Raw genomic sequence first — 25,862 nt, forward strand, 5'->3', positions numbered from 1 at the left:
TTTAGATTGGACAAGCCTGGGGGGACAACGCTGGAGATGATGGTGGGAGCCAGATCACAGAAGATTATGTGTGCCATCCTGGAGAGCTATAAAGGTGGTAGGAACCAAGAAAGAGTTTTAAATAGTTCAGAGGCATAAAATCTGATCTCCAGTGCCAAAAAACTACTCTGGTGGCAATATGATGAAGGCACACTAAAGGTATAAAGACTACATGGGGACATGATTTAAAAGACTGCTCACTCTGCAAGAGGAGGATTAAGACATTTTTGGAATGGAAACAAAGCTGCACAACTAATTATATCATACAGTAAACATTAATAAATAAAGCCAAATATAGATCCATTTTTCTCCTGCAAAGAACAAAGAGGAAATGAATGATTACTTTGCATATACTACTGCCTGCCCATACATTCTGGGCTACTGGGAATATTAATGAGGTTCATGGAAAAGTGTTTTCGTGTTTTAGAAAATACATGGACTTAGGGCATGTTAATACTTATGAAGATTACTGGTCCTCTGGACCAGGGAACTGATAAATAGACTTTCTAATTTCATAAATCAAATCAGCCCCACTGCATGTGCTGTTGGCAAAAGGAACATCAGTACGTGCATAAAGACTTCCTCCATTAATCTTAGTTAGGTGCTAATATGTTTAAGAAAACAATTATGGATCTGTTAGTTAGCAAAGGATAATTATAAACGATATTAATATGCTGGCTTTCCACTTAAAAAGCAGGATGTACATTGTAGGCAAGGCACTGTGTAAGTAGAGATTATACAAACTGCTATGGAAAGGGTACGCTTTATAAAGCAATTTCATGTGTAAGCAGAAGCAATGCATGAAATCTAGAAGAAATGTTAACCCATCATATAGGAGAGTTGAAGGAGTCAACAATTTGCTTTGACTATAAACAGAGAACTAGCTTTACTATACATATGTATCTGTACTTTCTTAAATTATCTCATTAATATTCAACTAGCATTGAGATGCACACTAAATTTTATAACAATATTGACAGCAGAAACAATTTTTTTTCTGCATCAGTTTGTCTCATTTACACTGGAAAAGGTACTCTTCTTTATTTGAAGACCTTAAGGACAGGTTGCCAAACTATTTCTATAAAGGGCCAGATAGTAAATATTTTTTTCTGTGCCATGTAGACTCTGTCTAGTCTACTCAACTCTGTAGTCATAGAAAATATGTGTACGAATAAGCGTGGCTTTGTTCCAGTACAATTTAATTTATAAAAGCAAGGCAGCAGGCAGGATTTGGCCCATAGTTTGCCAGCCCTTGTCCTAAAACAACACTTGCAAGTTTTATCAGTTTCTCTTAAACCATAAATTTACTCAGAAGAACTATAAAATAAAGTTTCAGAACATGAGAGGAGGGCCCAAATCATACCGAAAATTTTAAGAAGTCTCCTAAAAAGTTTCCTATTTTAACTCTATCAATTTTCCTTATAGAAAGAACAAAGGCTATCCTTTCCAGAAAAGGAGTGTTTCAAGGAGATTTAATTTTAGGAAGAAAAGGTTTTTTTCTTCCTTTAATTTTCCAGATTATTTTCCTTCCCGATTGCTCTGATCCAGGAACCTGAAGAGGGATAATTTGGAGAAGATGACAAATTTAATTTTGGAGGTTGATCTGAGACTCCGGGTGGATTTTCACATGGAGATGCCCTCATCAGACTACCCTCTAATGCAAAACTCTTGCTCCAGCTTCGGAAGCAAAAAGAAATCCATCTCCTTGGTGTTCATCACTCAGAAATACTGGGTATTTAAAATACGTGGGCCCAAGTGATATCTTTCCAAGATACCCACAGAAAAGAACGGTGCTATTAATTTACTTTGGTTTTGTAAACCAACCTCAGATCTGATTAGTAAATGAACAGCTCAAACATCTACCATCGCATGTTATAGCACTGATCAGGCTCTGAAAGGTCTTTTACTCCTTTTCAGTTTAGAAGCTCATAAAAGATTTTATCTTCAATTTGATTGCCTTTTCATTATGATATATCAGAAAGGCAATATTACATGAATTTGGAAAGTAAGAGTCAGAAAAATTATCCTTTAACTTGAGTAAAATGCTTTAAATTAGGTTTCACAAAATTTTTTAGGTTGAAAATTAAGGAATAAACTTTTCTTTTTCGCTTCAGTCATTCCCTATTTCACTTGGAAACTCTTCTGACAGAAATAATAACAAAAACAACAGTAATAATGGTAAAGCCTAGTGATTTGAACACAGACCAGGCACTGGGCTGTGTGCTTTATATGCAGTGACTCCATGAAGAACTACATCTTAGAGTAAGTACCTTCCCGAAGGTCACAGAGAGGCTAATACACAAAAGCTGGTCTCAAACAAAGCCTGAGTAACTTTAAACTCCGCACTTCCAAATATTACACACTTTTGGCATCTTTAAACAAACTGTGCAAGAGAATTCTTTAAAAAAAAACACTTACACATTTAAGAGTTATTTTATTCTTTCTTCCCTATCTAAATCTTTGTCTACAAAGTATTTGGTACAAGACTATTTCTGGCTCTACATTGTCTTGCTAAAACTCTGCTGCTGCCTCTATGCCTACTTGAGAACAAATGTTGGATCTGTAAGCATGGTACTCACGGCCCCCAGACCTTATCTCAGATTCCTTGCCAGCCTCATTACTCTTGCCACAAGCCTGGCCATAAACCATCTGCTCAGGCACCGTGGCCTCTCATCCTTGGATTGTGTGCATTCCTGAGGCTAGGGGAAGACACAGCTCATCTCTGCTTCTGAAATCCCACTCATCTTTGAGACCAAGCTCAAATGACATACTCCCCCATGCATTTTTCCTCACCTCTGCCAGTGAGAATGAAGCACTCTCTCCTCTGTGCTACAACAGCCCTTTGTGTTAAACTCCCCTCAGTTCGGTTATCCCCTTGCCTCACCTTCTTGTTACCAGTTATCTACCTTTCTCACTAGATATCCTTGAAGACTGGGATAACAATGTATCCACCTTGGTGTCCCTCACAGCATCCAGCACAATACTTTGTAGGCGGCAGGTATGAGTAAAAGTTCATAGATGAAACTGAGCAAAAACTCCATCTTGCTAAAATCCTCTTAATATGTAACCCTTAGGAACATGTGGCCAACTGCAGAATCTCAAATCCTGGGAAGTGATCCTATAAAAACTGTTGAGTATTTGGTTCATGTAGGTTGTGAGGACATTCTATGAAGCAGAAGAATATCCTATGAATCTAGTGTAGAGGGCAAAGGGAGTTCTGGGGAAATCATTTGAAGATTTCCTGAAATACAAACCTTCAGAAGTGTTGGGAATATAAAATTGACCTCAACAGCAATCTCTTGTCAATAACTGAGAAGAAGTTTTCAAATTTGGAAGAAAAGATGAAACTGTGGAAATCTGTGAGGTAGTCCTGGGAGAGAGGAGGGAGCATGGCTGAACAAGAGCCTCTGCTTCCCAAGCTTCAGATTCCTCATATATCCTAACTTCTGCCAACTCACATTAGCCATACACTTCTCATACACTCTGTTCCTTCTTGCAATTTCAAAATATCTTTCAAAGATATTTAAAAATTTTAGAAGAATACACTTAGAATTTGTATTAGTAATATCTTCGTGGCCATCAGTAGGCTTAATATTATTAACACACACTGCTAAGCAGAGGTATCTGACTGGAATCCAGGGAATCTTTACTACTAGTTAAATGACTGAGAATTAAATGGTCGGAAGTGAATTGTTATCAGGTAGAACCTCTGATGATTCCTCTGATGACTATTCTCAGCTTAATCCTCAAAAGTTGGATGTACCAGCGTTCTGTGTTCAGACCTCTTCCTTCTCACTCAATACAGTCTTACTTGACATTCCCGTTAACTCCTTGATTTAACTATCAGAGTTATCCATATGTATGATGGCTTAGATTCTAGCTTGAGAGGACCTTTCCTCCCAGCTTCCAATTTGTATTTCCAACTGTTCTTCGGGCATTTTCACTAGGATACCCATTTATAACCAAACTTATCTGCTTTCCCTCTCTCCAAATAAAAGAAAGAACCCCACATCTCTTTTGGTTTTGATCTAGGTTAATAGTACTACCTACCTAGTCAACCAAATTAGAAACAAGGGGTTGTCTTAAATTCCTAGTTTCTCTCACTCCCCAAATCTTGTTGGTTCTGTCTCCTAAAATCTCTCTCATGATGAAATTTTATAACCCTGGGGAGAGAAAGATTCCACAAGTTTCCAGAAGGCAAAACAAAATGAAATAGGCCATGTATAAAAAGACTGGGATGACTCTGGCCATGTCAACAGAAACAACAGAATCAAGAAGGTAATGGAGCACTGCATTCAAATTTCTGAGGTTCAACATTTTTCAACCAAGGGTGAGGCTAAAATAATGATAGTTATTTCAGAAAATAATTATTTTCAGACATTCATGGCTTCAAATTGTTTATCTTTCATGTACTCTACTAGATGATATGTTCTACCAAAAGGAGAGAGAACATAAAAAATGGAAGGCATGGAATCCAGGAAAGTGAGTATCAACACAGGAAAAAGGCAAAGGGGTCCTCATGACGATGATGAATGATAGATATATAATCATAATAATGTAATAAAAATTATGATATGCTTATATGGGAGTGATGGGGGATGGACGTGTGTCTAAGGAATTGGGAAAGATGTAAGGGCTGAGTGCTTCTCTTCCGCGTAAGAGAGTCAAAGATAAAATTCCACACACCGAAAGATCAAAAAATAGCTACCTAAACATTGCATTTAGAAATCTGGAGGTGAATATCAGAAGAAATCGCTAAATGAGTTGAATGTAGCTGTTTCTGGAGATGGGTCTCAGGGAAGTGCTATTTTTCACTGTAAGGCTTGTAGTACTTTTGACTTTTAGGATTTATGTATATGGACATTCTGATAAAAGAAAAAAAGAAAAAAAATTCAGTACCCCGTTTAAGCCTTATAGAGACTACTTTGTGTTATAATTCCCTAAGGAAAGATGCTCAGAGAGAAAAGCTCTAAAGATCTACTCTCATTTTTTATTTCCTTAATATTTATAACGAAAAGAATGTAATGCTTTCTTTACTTAAATCATTTCTCCTTTCCAGCAGTTTGATTATTCCATATCCGTGTTCTAGGAGATGTTCTAAACAAACAGCCACACTATAACCTAGTGAGAAATAGTTATGTCCCACCCAAGAGGGTTAAGATTTGTAGCTCCTTTCCATACAACACACTTGGGCTATGAGCTAATGGGTGTATAAAACATGCCAGGCCCTGTCCTAATGATTCTAAGCCTACACGAAGCATTTTTCTCCTGTGAGGAATATGGCTTAATTAACCACCTGCTGAACTTCAGTTTGGGAGAAAGGTAACTTACGGTGAAAAGCTTTCTCGAATGAAAAATAAATACAATTTGAAGGGTCAAAAAGCCACAATGAAAACAGTTCTTGATGGTCACTTTTGCTTAATTACATTATTTGGAGATAACACAGACATTAAAGGTTAATAAGCCTGTTCCCTAACAGAAGAGAAAACTGTGGCCTAAAAAGGGTCAGTGACTTGACCAGAATGATCTCATGTATTTTCAGGTTTTGTACTGTGACCCAGGTCACTTAGTAAAGGTTACACAACTCCTAATATGTAGTATCTATTCCCAAAGTAGAGAATAGAGTCAATCGATTAGATAATTTAAGCTAAAAACTGAATGCCTTAGATTACCTGGATATTTGGGAAAAACAGTTTTGGGTTTTTTTTGACCCTTTCCACTATACAAGTAAAAGAAATTCATTACAGAAAATAATTTCAACTGCAGGAAAAAAAGTTCTTTGTATATGCCAAAGATAACTGCTATTAATAGTTTGGTACACTTTTTTTTTTTTTTTTTTTGCTTACTTAATGTACTATTAGTTACATATTGCCTATTGTCACACCCATCATACAAACTGTACCATTATTTTTTAATATGGACTTTTCTTCAGTTATTAAGAGAAGGGAAGGAGATGGCAAAGAGGCAGAAACTTCCAGATGTGTAAGGAGAGGAGAAAAGTTTGAATTTCTCATTCAAATCATAAAAACTCAGTAAAATAAAGCAAAAAATATGACCAAAACTAACAATTTTTTAAAGTATTAACTTTAAAATTAGATGGTGCCTCTGATATAGCTGCAAATTAAAGACAGTTGATGCTCACAAAAATTTTCAACTGTAAAACATGCTTATGTTGGACTTTGACAACTTATTTTTAGATAGATAGATGGCTCAAATAATTCATCTGTAAGGAAGTGGAAAGCCCTCAGTTTTAAATCTGTATAAAAAGCTTACGTCTTGGGGGATCTGGGTGGCTCAGTCGGTTGAGCGTCCGACTTTGGCTCAGGTCATGATCCCACAGTTCGTGAGTTCGAGCCCCGCCTTGGGCTCTGTGCTGACAGCTCGGAGCCTGGAGCCTGCTTCAGATTCTGTGTCTCCCTCTCTCTGCCCCTTCCCTGTCATGCTCTGTCTCTCAAAAATGAATGTTAATAAAAAAAAAGGTTGAAAAAAAAAAAGCTTATGTCTTATTTTATGTTAAACGATCTCACAATAAATAATTGAAAAGTTCTTTAAAAAATTTTTTGATGGAATGAAAGAGGAAGGAAGAAAAGAAGGAGGGAAGGAAGGAGGAGGGAGGGAGGATAAAGCCAGGGTCAAAAAATTTGCTCTAATCACTTTTTTGTCTTTTCTTCTTTTTTTCCCTTTATGCAGGAGATACAGGCTACTATTCAATCTCTACTGTAAGATTGGTGGCTCTGAGCACTCCTTTTAAAATGCAGCATGCTAGGAATTCAGTCCTGCTCATAAAGGAATGAGGAGACATTTCCACATGAAACTTTTGTGGAAAATCACTTTCTTTTTTTAAAGTAAGCTCTATGCCCAATGTGGGCTTGAACTCATGACCCTGCTGTCAAGAGTCACATGCTTTACTGACTGAGCCAGCCAGGTGCCCCAAAACTCAACCGCTTTTAAAATCATATCTAACATTTACCATTGCCTGAATGTATGCAATGATTGAACAGCATGTTTCATCTTGTTATAAGAATACATACCGACAAGGTGTTTATTAATAAGAATAAATGCCAAGAAGGTATTTATTTGTAAGAATAAAAACCAGTAGCTATCTTGGGAAACTCTTTTGAAGTCAATCTCCTCAGACATCATAAAGTTTTCCATCACATACAAGATCTATTTTTATTATGAGAGCTTGTTTTTTTTTCTTTCTAATTTTGAGAGCTTTGTAAATTCTTCAAAGCTTAAGTTCTCATTTTTCATGGCAGTGCCCTTTCCCAATTACTCCACATACTGGGATATCAGAGTTATTGTTAAACAGATCATTAAAAATGACAGGTCAGGTCCTTACACCTGACTAAGTTAGTCCTGAATATAAATTAGGTGCTTTGGGACATGCATGCTCTCTTTTGGATGACTAGGGCCATGTTACTGCACTGAAGCACAGACAATTTACTAACTCCGGCCCAAATCTGAGCTGGTGATTAAAAACTGATGGAGGGGCGCCTGGGTGGCGCAGTCGGTTAAGCGTCCGACTTCAGCCAGGTCACGATCTCGCGGTCCATGAGTTCGAGCCCCGCGTCAGGCTCTGGGCTGATGGCTCGGAGCCTGGAGCCTGTTTCCGATTCTGTGTCTCCCTCTCTCTCTGCCCCTCCCCCGTTCATGCTCTGTCTCTCTCTGTCCCAAAAATAAATAAAAAATGTTGAAAAAAAATAAAAACAAACAAACAAACAAACAAAAAAAACTGATGGAGTGTTTGGCACTACTAATAGAATATTCTTACCACTGCTTTTGGAACACCACTTTTCCAACTTGAGGCTAACGAGTTTAATTTTTTTTTTAACGTGTATTTATTTTTGAGACAGAGAGAGACAGAGCATGAACGGGGTAGGGTCAGAGAGAGAGGGAGACACAGAATCTGAAACAGGCTCCAGGCTCTGAGCAGTCAGCACAGAGCCCGACGCGGGGCTCGAACTCACGGACCGCGAGATCATGACCTGAGCCGAAGTCGGCCACTTAACCGACTGAGCCACCCAGGCGCCCCAGAGGCTAACCAGTTTAAATAAACACTTATATTTACGCTTTATCTCCACTAGTATACTTTGGAGAAAATGTTTCACTTGGATTAAACAAACACCAAGGATAAGAAAATTCACATTGAAAATACTCTATTTGCCTCCATCAAAAGACAAACCACATTGCTTTTCTACTCAATTTTCAAATATAAAAAAAGAACTCTCTGAAACATTTCTTAAGCACTGTCAGCCTTAATACCCTCAATGTGAGAAATCAATGGCTATGTTTGAATGGTACCTGGTACAAAGCATTGTGCTAGTGAATTCATCTGAATCTTGCACTATTAATTTATGTAATTTCTTAGCTCTTGCTTTAATGAATTCAACTGGAATACGTCAAGAGACCATAGCCAAAGATATATCTCTTTCAGAAATGGAACTTTGATCTTCTCAAGGTCATTAATACTGTGTGTAAAATAATAATTTTGGGTAGATAAAATGTGTTCATAAAATATTACACATCTTGCAGAAACCTAACAGGACGTGCTCAAGCAGGTAAAATCTGCTTTGACCTCGACTCCGATTACTTTGAAAGTAGGTTTGCAGTCTACACTTTAAACACAGAATTCTGCTGGTATCTCTTGCTATCAGATTATAAACACAACGCCTATATTATCAGAGTTCAGCTGCTTCAAACATCTGAATTGTCTGTTGAAGAAGTCCCGTGTTTCTTCACATTACTTTAAAATAATATTAGGTGTAGAGTTATAACTCAGACTTATGCAGACTTACGCAAAGTTCAAAATATCTCAGAGTTGGGATTTTCAAAGGAAAAGGAAAAAGAAACTAAACTCGCCAAAGAGAGGTGTAGCAGAGCAAATACCCTATTGTCTGTCTTTTACTTTTGTACCACCCTTTTTACATTATGCCAGGGCGGGTATGAAAAAAAGCAAGATTTTGAAACAATTTTTTTTACTCTAATTAAAGGCATTTTGGAAATAGTTCCTTGCATTCTTCAAAAGGATTAGCAGCAGCAATATTTTATGCTGGGTAAAAAAAAAAAAAAAGAATACTGCTTCTCTTCTTAAATGTCTAATACAGATGGTAGGTGATTACTACATTTATATTCATATAAATGTTAAAACTTCTTGATCATGTTCCAAATCTTTTGTAATGACAGAAGAGAGAACAACACCAACAAGGAATTTGGGGCTATACTATACCAACCACATAATACATTACCTTTGTCTAGAAGAGTAACTGATTTTTTAACTTACTGCCTCTAAAGAAATCTTTTTTCACTTTAAATAAGAAGTAGGAAAGTGATTAAAGAATTTTATATCATATGAAATATCCTATGGATTTTGGTTTTGTTTTGTTTTTACAGAATAAGCTTTTATCTCTGGGCTTTTCATATCAAATTCAAATACATCTTGATAAAGTAAACTCTATCCAAATATTGTAAACGTACAATCAATAAAAGCAAGTTATATTATAAAAAAAACTTTTACTAAGCCAAGATCTTTTTAAAAAAATATAAACTTACAAATGGTATAAAGCAGGTCCTTCATTCAGTCACTGAACATTTTTTAAATTTACCTCCCACATAAAGTAGTGGAAGAGATTTGAGATCAGAGAAGGTCTATGCACTGATCATTATTTTAACTCTGGCTGGCTGAGAGGTCCCCCATTGTCTGGACAACATCAACGAATATCTGTTATATGCAAGCATGCTGCCCAGGGGTCAAGCCACAAATTTTTATTCAGAGTTTCCTGGGATGACATTGGACTTGGGGTACCTACTTCTCTATGTTATGTGGCTACAAGAAATAACAATTTTTTCTTTGACAAAGAAAAAAAAAATACTGTCAAAATTATTTTTCAAAGACCAAAAAACAGCAGAAACAGCTGTCTTCCCAAGTCCTGACTGCAATGTATTTTGGAATAAGCCATTCAAACTGGCAGCTGGCATCCCAGATTGCTGATGACTCTATACTATCCATCTCTTTTCAAGGAATGCTTTCCTTATATCTGGCAGGTAGGAAATATCAGGGTATGAGATAAGCAATAGATTTTCCTGTAACCAAAACTGTCCTCTTGCGATTGCTTCTTTCAAAGGAGCAACATACTATAATGGAAAAATGTGACTCATTTTCCAAAAATGTATTGACAAGCAACTTTTCCAGAACAGAGCTCTTTCACTAAGGCAGGAACATCTGTATTTACAACACAGATCTGAAACACCTACATGTTTTTCTCTATAACAGAGTATGTTTCTCTTGGCTGAAACCATGTTTTATCTTCATATTTGAGCAGGAACTTATAAATAGGTCACTCTTAGTCTTTTCTTCAGAAGAACACTGAGCCATTAGTTTTGTTTTAGGAAAAACAGTGAAGTTTAACAGCATAAGATATCATGCTACTCTTTCCACTTTTACACATGCGCACAAAGTTACCATCTGAAGTCTTCTTTAATTCAGTTTTCAGTTTTTCCTGGTCTTCTATTAGTTTTTTATTTTCTGCTTCCAAAATGTGTTCCTCTTCATTGACATAGTTTTTCAAGAGCTATCAGAAAAGAGAGTTATAGAAAGAAGTAAGCTTATATGGCAACAATGAGGTATTATTTCAGGACATAGGCTGAACAACGTATTTAAAATTATTGGTCTTTATTTTATTCTTTATCCTTTAAGTATTTTATAATTTTATACGATATACTTTTGCAGAAAATTGATATTTGGCAAAAAAACAAAAAAATATTTCTTCTTACTAAGGTTGAATCTCTGAAATGAAAATAAGGATTTCTGGTTGGGCTATAATTAAATTATATTTTCAAAAAGTACTTAGGTAAATAATGTGATGCCTTTTCTTCCATTATGTGTGTGATGTAAATCTAAGGGAAAAAAACCAGTTCTGAGTATATTAATTGGTAAACCATTATGTTCCAATTACAGAGCTGTCTACTCAGACTATTTTTATGTAGACCCATCTGTAAAAAAAAAAAAAAAAGAAAAAAGAGTATAATGTCAGGATGGATAAGCGTAAGATGACAAGGCCAGCTCTATGCCTGGAAAATTTTACCAAATTTTGAATAGTCATTGAACAGTCCCCAAATTACTTTTATTAATCTTTTACAATGCTCTATTTTGAAATCTATGCTGGTTTTTAAAATGTTTATTATCTGGTTGTAGATTTTCTTTTTTAGGCAAGAAAAATTAAGATCTGAATATTAAAATATTTCAGAATTCTGTATATCTAGAAGGAAACCATCATTGTCAATAGAATTAAGAAGCTGAATTATCTTAAAGAAATTAAAAAAAAAATTAAGTTACCACGAAAGGTAAATTAGGTTAATGGTTGAAAAATAAAATACTTACACATTGGCATGGGTTATTTAAAGTGGCAGTAACTTGATACTGACAGCTTCTACAGTCAGGTAAAAAAGCAGCTTAGGACAATTTTTTTTTAATGTTTATTTTTTAATAATTTATTTATTTTTTAATTTACTTCCAAGTTAGTTAGCATATGGTACAACAATGATTTCAGGAGTAGATTCCTTAATGCCCCTTACCCATTTAGCCCATCCCACAACCCCTCCTTCCAGCAACCCTGTTTGTTCTCTGTATTTAAGAGTCTCTTATGTTTTGTCCCCCTCCCTGTTTTTATATTATTTTTGCTTCCCTTCCCTTATGTTCATCTGTTCTGTGTCTTAAAGTCCTCATATGAGTGAAGTCATATGATATCTGTCTTTCTCTGACTAATTTCGCTTAGCATAATACCCTCTAGTTCCACCCACATAGGTGGAAATGGCAAGATTGCATTCTTTCTGATTGCTGAGAAATACTCCATTGTAAATATATACCACATCTTCTTTATCCATTCATCTGGACATTTGGGTTCTCTCTACAGTGTGGCTATTGTTGACAGTGCTGCTATAAACACTGGGGTGCATGTGCCCCTTCGAAATAGCATACCTGTATCCCATGGATAAATACCTAGTAGTGCAATTGCTGGGTCGTAGGGTAGTTCTATTTTTAATTTTTTGAGGAGCCTCCATACTGTCTTCCAGAATGGCTGCACCAGTTTGCATTCCCACCAGGAGTGCAAAAGTTTGGATGTCTTTTATTGCTTTTATGTTGTCTGATTGCTGAGGCTAAGGCTTCCAATACTACGTTGAATAACAGAAGTGAGAGTGGACATCCCTAAGGTCAGGAAAGCTCTCAGTTTTTATCCATTGAGGATGACATTAGCGGTAGTATTTTTTTTTTTTTTTTTTTTTTGAGAGAGAGAGAGAGTGCGAGAAAGGGAGGGGCAGAAAGGGAGGGAGACACAGAATCTGAAGGAGGCTTCGGGCTCCGAGCTGTCAGCACAAAGCCCAATGCGGGGCTCGAACTCACAAAACTAAAGATCACAACCTGAGTTGAGATCAAGAGTCGGACGTTTAACTGACTGCACCACCCCGGCGCCCCAGCTTAGGACAATTTTAGACAAAGTGACAGAAAAGAATTTCTACTGCAAGGTGATTCCTTTTCTCATGTAAGCAATAAACGAAACTCACCAAGTTCTACTGAGCATGGGCCACATGCAAATACATTACAATTTTTACAACTAGATGATATAAGGGATAAAAATGTAAGAAAAACATGGACTCTGCTCTCACCTAACTTCAATCTAATGGAGTGGATGAGACAAGAACATAAAAATGGTAGCACAAGATCAAATACAGTATCATTGTGTTATAACAGATATTAGGCAGCTCAGAAGAAAGAACAAAAGCTCTAATATTGTTAGGAGACAAAAAACTAAAGTATATACTTAAGGAACTGCCTATCTTCAAAATTAAAAAAATTTTTTTTAAAGAGCAGAAACAAGAATTTTTTCAAATCTCTATAAATTTGTTGCCACTTCAAGTTCAAAATAATCCTAGCTGTTATTTCACTGATTTCAGTTCACACAGTCTTCAGTGATTACCCAAATTGGAAGAGAACCACTGAGTTGCAGGAATGTTTACACTGACTGCTTGAATTATTATGCCATTGACTTGGAAAAGGTGGATTTGTGTTGGTCTTGTAAATAAGCTTTCATTATTGCACCTGCAAACTTGTCTAAATTTATTATGTGTGACTTGATGCTGGAGAAAGACCAAGAGCCCTGGAACTGAAATTCAATAGCTAGCCACTGGCTACAATCCTGCATGTGCTCACTGTCCACCTACCTTATACCACCTTGGCAAGGGCTGGACAAAAAACTAGTAAGAAATAAAACTCCATCACTGTTGTCATTTTAAAGCAGTTAAATTAAAAGTTCATTGGTCTTTCATAACTGTTTCACTTAATGAACTGAATGTCAGAACAGAAAGGGGTCTCAGGCACCATCTGCAAGTCATTTTATAAGAGAGTAACAAAAAGTCACAAAACAATGTGGTTAAGGGTGTGGATTCTAGAGCCACTCTGCCTGGATTCAAATCTTGCTTTTGTGGTTTATTAGCTGAATGGTTTTGTGCAAGTCATTTAACACTATGCTTCCGCTTCCTCGTGTATAAAATGCAGATAATAACAGCACCAACCTCGTGGGGTTGTTGCGAGAATTGACATGTTCCTGTGAAGCATATGAAGCAGTACCCAGCAGAATGCTAGCTGCTATTTATAACCCTGAAGCTCAGAACATACAAAGTGGCTTGCTCCAGACCACAATGCTAATTATTGGTAGAGTTAGGACTGGTACCTAAGTGTCTTGGATCTCAGGATAAAGTGCCTTCCATTCGATAAGGTGGAATAAAAAATTCCACGGAATAAAGAATTGTTTCACTAATTTTATCTTTTCTGAGCTAGTATTTCAAAATCTACACGAAGTATCTTAAAACAGAAGTTATCTTTCATATTTTGACCTCTGGCTTTTCTTGGTCAATTAGTTACACTCTGGGCACTGACAGTATTGATGTACAACTCACAAATTTTCTCCCTCACATGTACTAGGTTTAGCTCAGCAAATCTGTACATCTCAGATGATCTAGGGCCATTGACTGGGTCAAGATACACAGGAAGCAGGAAACCAGGACAGCATGGAATCAAAGGAGAGGAAAACAAAAAACAAATAAGCAAACAAACAAACAAAAAAAAAACAAAAACAAAAAAAAAGAAAAGGGAGAAATTGTGGGAGAATCAAAGAATCTGTAGTCATTAAGTAAATTTCCTTGCAAAGGTAACTCATTGTGAAAACAATTCCAAAACAAGAGTTCCAAAAATGGTTTGAGAAAGGTTACTTTTTTTTGAAGGACAAGACTACTTTAAGGATGTTAATTATGGTGTATTTCAACATACTAGAACCCAAACTACACAAAAATGCTTTCCATTTTCTTAGAGCTGAAGAGTAAAACAACTAAAGAGTGAGAGGAAAAAGGCAGTGTTCTGTTGGTAGTTAGAACTCATAACTCTAACATGATGGGCACAATTTTAAATCAAGATAGGTACACAGTAAGTTTACAAATACAAGGCTGTGTGCTTTTGAGTTTAGCCATCATGTATTAATCAAAGCTTTGAGGGTTTTGTTTTTATTTTTGCCACTGTGAAGTGAGATCAAAGGATGGAAAATGAAGCAAGTAATATTGAGATACAAAATGAGGCTGATTTTGCTACTGAAACATTCTAAAAAAGCAAAAATGACTTATTGTTTGCTTTTGAATACAGAAATACCAAGAGCTTGATTTCCCAGAACTATATTTACTACAAAGGGAAATTTACAAGACACCTATGGACCAATGCCTTTTCAAAACAGAATAAAACAAAGTAAAAAAAACTGGTGCTCATTCTCTAAAAGTTTCCTTAAAAGATGCTGGTTTCAACCCCCTGCCCCAAAGAAACCTCCTTCAGTGCTGTTTTATATGAAAAAAGGTCTTTCTTTACCTTTTGTCTGTAGTGAAAAATAAGGCAGACAGCACTAGAAATAAAACATGGGTTCTAAATAGGTGATCATTATACTGTAGCATCAAACACAGTTTTTTTTGCAGTGAGTTCTGCCTTACCTATAGGTTCTGGAAAGCCTTGTGTCGTATTATGTATTGGCTTGTTCGTTTAGAATAGATACAAGGTGGTTCTTATAGTTCTTTCTATAGGAGGCTAGGCTTTAAGATTAAGTATTTTAATTCTCTACTGTTAAATCAACACTTTTTACATAAATATAACTTGGTATAATACATAATTGACTATTTGCATTTCATTAATTTACAATAGGAAAATCATCTTGTTGGATTATTTTAGGAATGCTTTTTTTTCAAGAAAATTTGTTTCACTTCTGAATGGTTCCATTGGCACTTTTTTCTAAGAAATACAATTAACAAAACTTACAGAGCTTAAGATGAACTACAAACATTCAAGCTATGAGATCTGACTCCTAAATTTTACACTTAACAAAAAAAAATACCTCAAATAATTTTGTAGCTATCATTTATTTATTCATTTATTTTATTTAATAGCGAAAATATTAGTACCTAATATACACTCTCCCTGAATGGCAGGGCAATTACAACATAGGGTTCTCAAAGTAGTAGTATCAGCAGCATGGCCAAATTAAAGATTTTAAATACTATATGCAGGGGCACCTGGGTGGCTCAGTCGGTTAGGTGTCCGACTTCAGCTCAGGTCATGATCTTGTTCATGAGTTTGAGCCCCACGTCGGGCTCTATGCTGACAGCTCGGAGCCTGGACCTGTTTCAGAATCTGTGACTCCCTCTCTCTGTCCCCTCCCCAGCTCATGCTCTGTCTCTGTCTCTCAAAAAATAAGTAAACATTAAAAAAAAATACTATATGCAGTGATCAATCTTAGCATAAACTACTTTCCTCTGCTTCCTACGTAATGAACATTTAAAACAAAACAAATTTTAAAAATGGCTTAAAAAATAATTTAACTGAAAAGGAAATGGCAACATAGAGACTTGCTTTAGGTTATAAACTAAAATTAATGGTAATAAAGGAATTAAAAACCATATTCCCAGAATATTTTTTTTTTCGATTATAGGAAACAGGTTCAATGGTGTTAATCTACAATAGAGGGAAACTGAGAACAAACAAATCTAAAGGATAATAAGACACTTTTGAAACAATCATTTTATAGAACAGTATTGCTATTTATGGTAATTTTTGCTTACAAATTATAAAAATGCTCCTTTTGATACTGAAAAATAATATACCTTGGGAAAACCAACAACATTTACACATATTAAAATTTTTTTTTATGTTTATTTATTTTTAAGAGTGACAGAGGCAGAGTGTGAGCAAGGGAGGGGCAGAGAGAGAGGGAGACACAGAATCCAAAGCAGGCCCCAAGCTCTGAGCTGTCAGCACAGAGCCTGACGCGGGGCTCAAGCTCACATAACGTGAGATCATTACGTCCAAAGTCGGATGCTCAACTGACTGAGCCACCCAGGTGTCCCTGTTTACACACGTTTTAAAAAAGCAAACTTAAAATAAATACCTGTTTTAGTCTTTCATTCTCTTCCATGAATTTTTTGGCAGCCTCATTAGTATTTTCTGCTTGAGTTTTAAGTACTCCTTTGTTTGACAGTTCTATAGCCAGCTGAGTAATAAGGGTAACCAGACGTCTCAACACACTAAACAAAACAAAACAAATCAGATTAATGTATAACTAGTCATTAGGAATTGCAATTTAAGATAAAAAGTCATTGTCAAATGATTCTCCTTTAGGTATGGATATGGTGGAGGGAGATGTTTAAGGAGGACATGTTTCTTTCTTTTCCTTCCTTCCTTCCTTCTTTCCTTTCTCTCTCTCTTTGTAAATCCAAGTCTTTCTGTCAGAACAAGGCTGTGTCTCATTCCCTTGTAGTCTGTTACAAGACTAGCACCTGGAAGATCAGTTCAGCAGTACTTGTTCATTATCTTCTTTTTAGAGGCCATGAGGAGTAGAAACAGAATTTTATTTTACATTTTTATTTATTTTAGAGAGACAGAGCACAAGTGGGGGAGGGGCAGAGAGAGAATGAGACACAGAATCTGAAGCAGGCTCCAGGCTCCGAGCTGTTAGCACAGAGTCTGGTGTGGGGCTTGAACTCACAAACTTTGAGATCATGACCTGAGCCGAAGTCGGACACTTAACTGACTGAGCCACCCAGACGTCCCGAAACAGAATTTTAGACAGTGCGGCAGGTCAGTAAGTCCCGAAACAGAATTTTAGACAGTGTGGCAGATCAGTAAGTGAAGTCGTTTTTGCTCTTTTGGTTCTTTTTTTCCCCTACCACCTCAAAATCTGCTATTTAAAGAGCATTGTGTGAGGTTGGCCAAGCCTAAAAACTGGTCATTCACATTTGTTTATGGGTAACTTCCATTGTTAGAAATTAATATCTTCAAATATTCATTCAACAGGTATTTCCTTTGCTAGTAGGTATTAGGAACTGCTAAGTGTTAAACACTATGCTATGCACTGGGGACATAGCAGCAAATGAGACAAAGTCTTTCAAGGAGTTTGGGTTCTAGTTGGTGAGGCAAGAGTTACAACGGTATTTAATTGCAAACATGAATGATACTCAAAAGAGCACACAGCAGAAACTACCTGCTTTGGGGGCAATGATGGTCACACAAACGGCTTCTCTGTGAAAGGGGCTGAAGGATGAACAGAAATTAGCCAGGGAAGAGCAGGGAGTTCTGGGAGAAGGAAAAGCAGGTGTGAAGACCTTGAAGCAGGAAGAAGTTAGGCACTCAATAAATATTTGTTGCAAGAATGAATGAAAGAACAGTGACGGGCAGTGTGGGTAGAAGTGATGTAAATGTCAGAGAACAGTATGAGACAAGGGGCCAGATCATGAAGGGCCTTCTGCACCCATCTAGCCTACAAGTCATAATGGCTGTTGGTTATTTGGGTATATCATCGGCTTTCTTTTATGGAGATGTCAGTATACTAAACAGTGTAGAAAAAAAGATCTGTGAGTAGGAAAAATGAGTTAGAGAAACATAAATCATGTTCTAAAATTGTGCTTTTTAAAAACTTACAGCCAGAAAAATAATGAAAATCCAGAAATGTAAAGATTCCTTTGAGACCTAAAAAGTTTCATTTGTGCATGTTCATAGGCACCAGGTTTACTGCTTAAGCCTTTTTCAATGGCAGGTGTAGAGGAGTATTTCCTTACTTCTCTCACAGCATCTATTAGAGAAAAAGAAAAAAAAAAACATTACTTTTAGTTTTTAATAATATAAAATTGCTATTAAAATGGAAAGCAGTTTTGGGGTGCTTGGGTGGCTCATTTGGTTAAGCATTTGACCCGTGATTTCGGCTCAGGTCATGATCGCAGGACTACACGGTCTAGCCCCATGTTGGGCTCCAAGCTGAGCGTGGAGCCTGCTTAAGATTCTATCTCTCCCTCTCTCTCTGCCCGTGCTCCCTTCTCTCTCTTTCTAAAATAAAATTAAAAAAAAAAAAAAAAAGAAGGAAACAAGTTTGAAAATAACTGAACTTTTAAATAATGGACTTTTTGGACAGGTTCTCTTTTCGTCTTTTCCTCTACAACACCTGGGAGGACACATGCTCAAAAGAGATGTTCTGTAAATGGATGCTAGTGGCAAACTTTGTAACAAGTTTTTTTGTTTTTGTTTTTGTTTTTACTATTCATCTGGGACTTATTATCATTGTACTGTCTCTCATCTCCAGCTACACTGCAAACTGTTATCCTTCACTCTTTCTATCCCTAATAGGCTGAATAAAATTCAACCTGTTGACGATAGTATATAGGTCATCTTCCATTGCAATCAATGGCAAGAGACTATCCTATTTTCCATTCTGTATTAGCATTTTATTATATCCATTATTTCTTTAATATCATCAAATCATTATGGTAATTATTAAAGTAATATTAAGTCACTTAAATTAATATTATTAAAGTAATATTGATATTATTAATATATTATTACTCATCAAGATACCTGGGTGTCTCAGGCGGTTAAGTGTCTGACTTTGGCTCAGGTCATGATCTCACAGGTTGAGAGTTCGAGCCCCGCATCAGGCTCTCCGTTGTCAGCATGGAGCCCACTTGGGATCCTCTGTCTCCCTCTTTCTCTGCCCCTCCCCTGCACTCTCTCTCTCAAATAAACTTAAAAAAAATATATTATAACTTGTTAATACTAGTAATATTAATATGACTTCACTGAGATTTTAGAAATATTTGGCTACACTGACATTATATATATGGGTATATATATGTGTGTGTATATACGCACACATATATATACCTATACATATATATACATATATATACCCATATATGCATATATATACCCGTATATATACTTTTGTTTTAGTTTATTTTCAATTATAGAGTTTGCCTTTCTCTAGCTTCATAAAATTTAAAGTTTTTTCCTTCAAATTCTGGAACAGTTTAAGCAGAATTAATAACATCTGCTTTTTGAAAGTGGTAGAATTTCTTACAAAATTATCTGGTTTTATTCTTCTCTGAAGGAGGTAGCTTTTTTATAACTTTCTATAATTCTTCTATGGAAAATTGGTCTGCTTAAATTTTCTGTATCTCCTAGCATTCATCTGACAAGTTATATTTCTCTACAAAATTACCCACTTCGTGTAGGCTTTCAGATTTGCATAGAAGTGTACAAAATAGTCTCTTAAATTATCCTTAAGAAATTTTCTTAGACAGGGTGCCTGGGTGGCTCGGTCACTTAAGCATCTAACTCTTGATTTTGGCTCAGATCATGATCTCATGGTTTGTGAGACTGAGCCCTATGTCAGGTTCTGTGCTGGGCATGGAACCTGTTTGGGATTCTCTCTCTCCCTCTCTCTTTGCTCCTTCCCCGTGTGTGCTCCCTCTCTCAAAATAAATAAACTTAAAACAATTTTTTTCTTGGTCTTAATGGCCATTTCCCCTTTTCATTCCTCAGACTGTCGCAACAATATACAAAGAACATACCAACAACCACTACAAAATAACTAAAAAACCCACCAAATAGTATTTTATTAAATAAAAAATAGTTTTTTTATTAAAAAACATTTTTTTAATGTTTATTCATTTTTGTAAGTGAAAGCGAGAGAGATAGAGTGTGAGCAGGGGAGGGGCAGAGAGAGAGGGAGATACAGTCTCTGAAGCAGGCTCCAGGCTTTGAGCTGTCAGCACAGAGCCGGATGTGGGGCTCGAACTCATGAACTGTGAGATCATGACCTGAGCCTAAGTTGGACGCTTAACCGACTGAGCCACCCAGGCACCCCCTTTGGCTTTTTTTTTTTTAAGTTTATTTATTTAGTTTGAAAAAGAGCAAGCAGCAGAGGGGAAGAGAACAAGCGAGATAGGGAGAATCCTAAGCAGGCTCTGCCCTGCCAGTGTGGAGCCCAACGTGGGTCTTGAACCCACAAATCATGAGGTCATGACCTGAGCTGAAATCAAGAATCAGACGCTCAACCGATTGAGCCACCCAGGCGCCTCAAAGCTTCTTTGGCTTTTAAATGAAAATAATATTTCTGGATCTATTATGCAGAAATGCTGAAAATTAATCAATAATATCAAAGAAGTTTATAAATACAAATGGTCCTACAAACCCACCTGTAGAATAAAATCACCTGTAGAAAAGGAGACTGTGTGTGAAAAATGAAGTAAGGGCAACGATAGGGGCAGGGTGTAATACATAGTCAATTTTCTATAAACCACGTGGAGATAGCCTTGTTTGGATCACTTGTGGAAACTTTCAAAACCTAGGATGCATTTCTGCTGACACTAAACATATTCCAGGGTTTCCTGCTTCCTTTCTGCCTATTCCCACCCCTTAAAACACACATAAACACATTCAGTTAATACAGGCTCTAGGAACATGAAACCTGGTAATGATTACCTTATTAGAGAAACAAACAACAGGAAAAGTGAGATAAAATTGAAAGTAAAGTAATAAATTATACTTGAGCAATCTACTGGTTTTACATTATACTTTTGTCATTCTAGTGGCTAAGAACACTGGACTGTGTACTTAACATACGCTAATACATTTAAACCTTTAAACACCTCAGTGAAGCAGGTGTGATTACCCTATTCTGAGATGGAAACACTGAGGTTTAAAGGGTAAGTCCTGATCTACCTGCCTTTACCATCTATGGTCAAAGCTCCTGCATTAACCATCCTTGATGTCCCAATTCTCTGAGAATTAATTACCCATCCTACCCATGGATGTAGGGTCTAGTCAGTGGTCATGGTTCTGTGCTTTGTGACTCCTATCCTTATTCCTTATAACTGAAATTCAGACTCAGAAGTGCCTAATTAATCCTTGCATATTTCTGGAGTGATGACATTTGGCAGGTATGTGGTGCCCACTTTCTGGTTTGGGAATAGAGCATCAGAGTCCATGGAGATAAGGAAGAATGAAGTAGACCCACAGAATAATGCAGGGCACGAAAGAGACACTTGAGTTCCTAGGACTAATCCCTCCCTGGAATCTGGCTTCCTTCCTTCCCTGAGCTGCTCTAAAACAACCCTGCATTTTATTCTAAGTTCCCCTTTCTTGCTCAAGTGAGGTCTGTTCATTTCTGATATATGTAACCAAAAGAACCTTAGAGTACCATTCTCCTTCCTTATATGGATATGTGGCAGCTTTTAGTAGAAATTCTTGTGATAACTTTACAGTTAAAAGATCACGATACCAGAGCCAGTAGGAGCTGCAGAAATAGTTGCCTTTTCTCTCTCTGTTCTACAAATGGATAAATGAGACTCAGAGAGATGACGTGCCAAAAGGCAAACAGTTAGCTGGTGGCAGAGTTGGGACCTGTTTTCCTTACTTTCCTTTGCTTGTTTTTTGTGGTTGTTGTTTTTTTATTAATTTTTTTAATGTTTATTTTTGAGAAATAGAGAGGAAGAGAGAGGGAGACAGAGGATCTGAAGCAGGCTCTGTGCTGAGAGCCGAGAGGTTGATGCAGGGCTTGAACTCAGGAACTGTGAGATCATGACCTGAGCTGAAATCAGACACTAAGCCGACTGAGCCACCTACGCGGCCCTGTCCTTTACTTGTTTAATGTTACTTCTTACGTGGCTGGAGATTTTCTTTCTTTCTTTTTTTTTTTTTTTTAACATTTATTTATATTTGAGAGACAGAGACAGAGCACGAGTGGGGAAGGGGCAGAGAGAGAGAGACAAAGAATCCGAAGCAGGCTCCAGGCTCCAAGCTGTCAGCATAGAGCCCGACGCAGGGCTTAAACTCACAGACTATGAGATCATGACCTGAGTTGAAGTTGGACGCTCAACCGACTGAGCCATCCAGGAGCCCCTGACTGGAGATTTTCTTGATAACAATAGCATACCATGGAACAAATACTGACATTTTGAAATAATGCATGAACCCATTCACATCCTGATACAGTCATCTACTCATACCTTCTCACACCAGCTGTTCCTCATTTTATAAGAAGGAATTCATTTCAGAGGTTGGTGGTATGGAACATGGGAAACATTTCTTCATAAAACAGTGACATATATGGCAGTTAACCCAGGATGGCCCCTGTACAACCCACTATATATCAATAGCAACATTAACTTAGTTAATTAAAAACCCAGTGAATTCATTAACTAAAAAAACCCTTAGAGTTAAGCTTAGTCAAAAGTGGAATTCAGTACTTACCTAGAAATAGAACAATCAATAGGACTATAATAGTAAGGAAAGCCTTGTTCCAGAAAGTTGCAATTTTACCCCAGACATTAAATGAAAAAATTTTCTGCCATCTGTAAAGTAATACAATTACATTAGGTATAAAAAAAATCAAAAGATTCTGAAATGCTTTGCAAATATTCAATTAACATTTTGGTAACTGTATAGTGAGTGAAAAGAATTACAGAAATTTAATTTTTCATGTCATATCAGAGATTTACCAATTCTCTCATATGACATAAGAGTGTCTCGTGAAACAACTCAAGTTTAATGATAATCTGACATTGTCTTCTGTCTGGTGGCTTAAATCTTCTGAAGTGAAAATAGCTAGCTTTTAAAGTAAAGATACATGATCAAAACCTTAAAAAGGAATTCTTATAGTAATATGCTATATTGCTGATAGAAGTTATCACTTTGTATCTTTTCGCTAATCAGGATAATAACTCAGAAATAACAAAGGCCTATTGGTCTAATAATCAGCAGCATTTCAGGAGGAAGGGGTCCAACTCTGCATTGTTTATTTTTACATAGTATACTTCTAACATCTACTCCAAGTAAAAGAATTCTCTATTTTTACAAGGGAACTAAAAATGTCATTGAGATGTTACATACATAAAGTGCAAAGAAGTTGAAATAGATCAATAGATTAATGAAGTTTTACATATGTATATACTCATGATTACCACTCAGATCAAGATGTGAACACGGGAAACAAAATGGTGGGAAAAACGTCTAGATGGATTGAATGGCACAAAGACACAGAGGTAAGAAAGTATGGATTATAAATGACAAAGATGAAACCAATCCACCACACAATTGGGAAGGTAACAAACTTTGTACAGGGCATTTTATTTATTTTATTTTTTAAAGTTTATTCATTTTGAGAGGCAGGGAGGAAGCTCGAGCAGGGGAGGGGCAGAGAAAGAGAGGGAAAGAGAGAGAGAATCCCTAACAGGTTCCATACTGTCAGCACAGAGCCTGACGTGGTGCTCGAACTCCCGAAACCAAGAGTCAGATGCTTAGCTGACTGAGCCCCCCAGGTGTCCCTGTACAAGGGCATTTTAAATGAATAACAGATGAACGAAGTCCAAAGGAGACATATGAAAGTAATAAGCACCTAAATAAGGTTCAAACACTAACAACCTAAAAAAAAGTTTTACTTCAAGATTATGACAAATTATTGGCTAATAACTTTTGAGAACAACCCTAAGTAGTAACTCGAAGTTGCAAGGAGAGGGAGACTGACATAGGTGAAGGAGGTCCTTCTGTCTCTATGCTTCCAATGCCAGAGACACTATTCAAATTTTTCATTACAAAAAATTTTATATTTTTAGAAAAAGAACGTAAGTGGCAATACCTTCATCTAAGACCCACTGTAAATTCACATTTTAGGGGCCAGTATAGAAAGGAACACAAAAGAGAACTCCTACAGGGAGCAACTAGCAGTCTCTACTGAGACTCACTTCAAGGAAAACTGATAATAGCTATTATATTTTGAGTCCTTACCATACTATGGTTCTAAGCACTTGTATGTATTTTAGCTCATTTTATCACCACGACCACTATATGAGGTGGATACCAGTATTACCTCTATTTGACAGATGGGGAAACTGGCCAGAGATGGTAAATAATTTGCATAGGGTCATACAGTAACATGCAGAGCTGAAATACACACTCAGGCAGTCTGACTTCTAAGCATGTGTCTTTAACCAGTGGGTTCAGTGAGAAAATGATAGCCTAAATTAAATAAAATTGAATCCTTCTCTTTGACAACTATGGTGATACATGCATAAAAGATGTGGATACACACAGTAAGGACTGTGTGTATATTGTAAATGAGTTGTGTACACATATATTTTCTTATGTATATTTGTACATGAGTATATAATCTGTGTACTTACATACACATCTATCCAAGAGCTACTTGAAAAAGACAGGAAAATAATTATATTTGGCAGGAAGAAAAATATCCATATTCTATGGATTTTTTTTACATTTATTTATTTTTGAGAGACAGAGCACAAGTTGGGGGGTGGGGAGGGTGCAGAGAGAGAATGAGACACAGAATCCAAAGCAGGCTTCAGGCTCTGAGCTGTCAGCACAGAGCCCGACTCGCGGCTGGAACTCACAAACCCTGAGATCATGACCTGAACTGAAGTCGGACTCTTAACTGACTGAGCCACCCAGGCACCCCACTATGGATCATTTTCATGGAAAAAACATTAATGGACAAAAATATATATATATTTTTGGAAATGCTTAAGCCTTATTTATAAATAACATCTTTCTTTCTTTTGAATACAGGACTCTCTTGTTGGACCTACCACCAAAAAGCTAACAGGGTGTTATAGAAATTTCAAACCAACAGGATAAGCAGTAGAGTAGAAAAAGCACCAGGCTGAAAGCCAGGTTCTTGTCTAGAGTCAGCCACAGATCAGCTAGATGACCTTAGACTACTTTCCCTATATAAGAATAAGTGGGTTGGATAAAATGATCTCTAATGCTCCTTCCTACAGTGTGATTCAATTTTTTTTCTTTAGTAAGGAAGAAAAAAGTGATGGCATAGCTCATAGGCAAGAACAGGAGTAGAAATCTAGGTAGGTAAGAAGCAAGTTAATGGGGCACCTGGGTGGCTTGGTCGGTTGAGCGTCCGACTTCAGCTCAGGTCATGATCTCACGGGCCGTGAGTTGGAGCCCCGCATCGGGCTCTGTGCTGACAGCTCAGAGCCTGGAGCCTGTTTCAGATTCTGTGTCTCCCTCTCTCTCTGCCCCTCCCCTGTTCATGCTCTGTCTCTCTCTGTCTCAAAAATAAATAAAAACGTTAAAAAAAATTTCTTATAAAAAGAAGCAAGTTAAGAGTTGTAAAGACCACCTGGACCCTGAGCCAAAGTAAAAACTTACGTAAGTCTCTTCCAGTCATGGGTTCTCACTAAACTTCTCTCTAGGATCTCATTTATGAAAGATTTTCTTTTATGCCAGGAGCATGAACAAAGGTGTTGCAACATTTTTATTACAAGTGTATTTCACCATCCATACTAATCAACTTTCTGGATCTAAAACTGAACTCATATGGTAGCTACACTTGTGGTGAGCACAGCATAGTTATAGAGAAGTCAAATCACTACTCTGTACACCTGAAACTAATGTAACATTGTGTGTCAACTTTCCAACCCCGCCCCCCCCCCAAATA

General features: G+C 36.9%; 1 protein-coding gene and 1 non-coding gene across 3 annotated transcripts in view; both read right to left on the minus strand.

The window, feature by feature from the left end:
- Nucleotides 1-25,862, minus strand: part of BCAP29 (B cell receptor associated protein 29) — a 55,415-nt gene that overhangs the window by 28,220 nt on the left and 1,333 nt on the right. For both annotated transcript variants that reach the window (XM_049642786.1, XM_049642787.1), the window contains exons 3-6: nt 22,646-22,746; nt 18,041-18,191; nt 16,512-16,647; nt 10,502-10,610 (exon numbers count right to left, since the gene is read on the minus strand). In XM_049642786.1, the coding sequence (XP_049498743.1) occupies nt 10,502-10,610; nt 16,512-16,647; nt 18,041-18,191; nt 22,646-22,746 (497 nt within the window). The remainder of the gene's footprint in view (nt 1-10,501; nt 10,611-16,511; nt 16,648-18,040; nt 18,192-22,645; nt 22,747-25,862) is intronic.
- Nucleotides 6,722-6,853, minus strand: LOC125931173 (small nucleolar RNA U109). Its single transcript, XR_007460423.1, has one exon. It is a non-coding gene; the product is annotated as a small nucleolar RNA U109 (small nucleolar RNA).

The sequence above is a fragment of the Panthera uncia genome, chromosome A2 (genome assembly GCF_023721935.1).
Source record: "Panthera uncia isolate 11264 chromosome A2, Puncia_PCG_1.0, whole genome shotgun sequence".
NCBI classification, from domain to species: domain Eukaryota; kingdom Metazoa; phylum Chordata; class Mammalia; order Carnivora; family Felidae; genus Panthera; species Panthera uncia.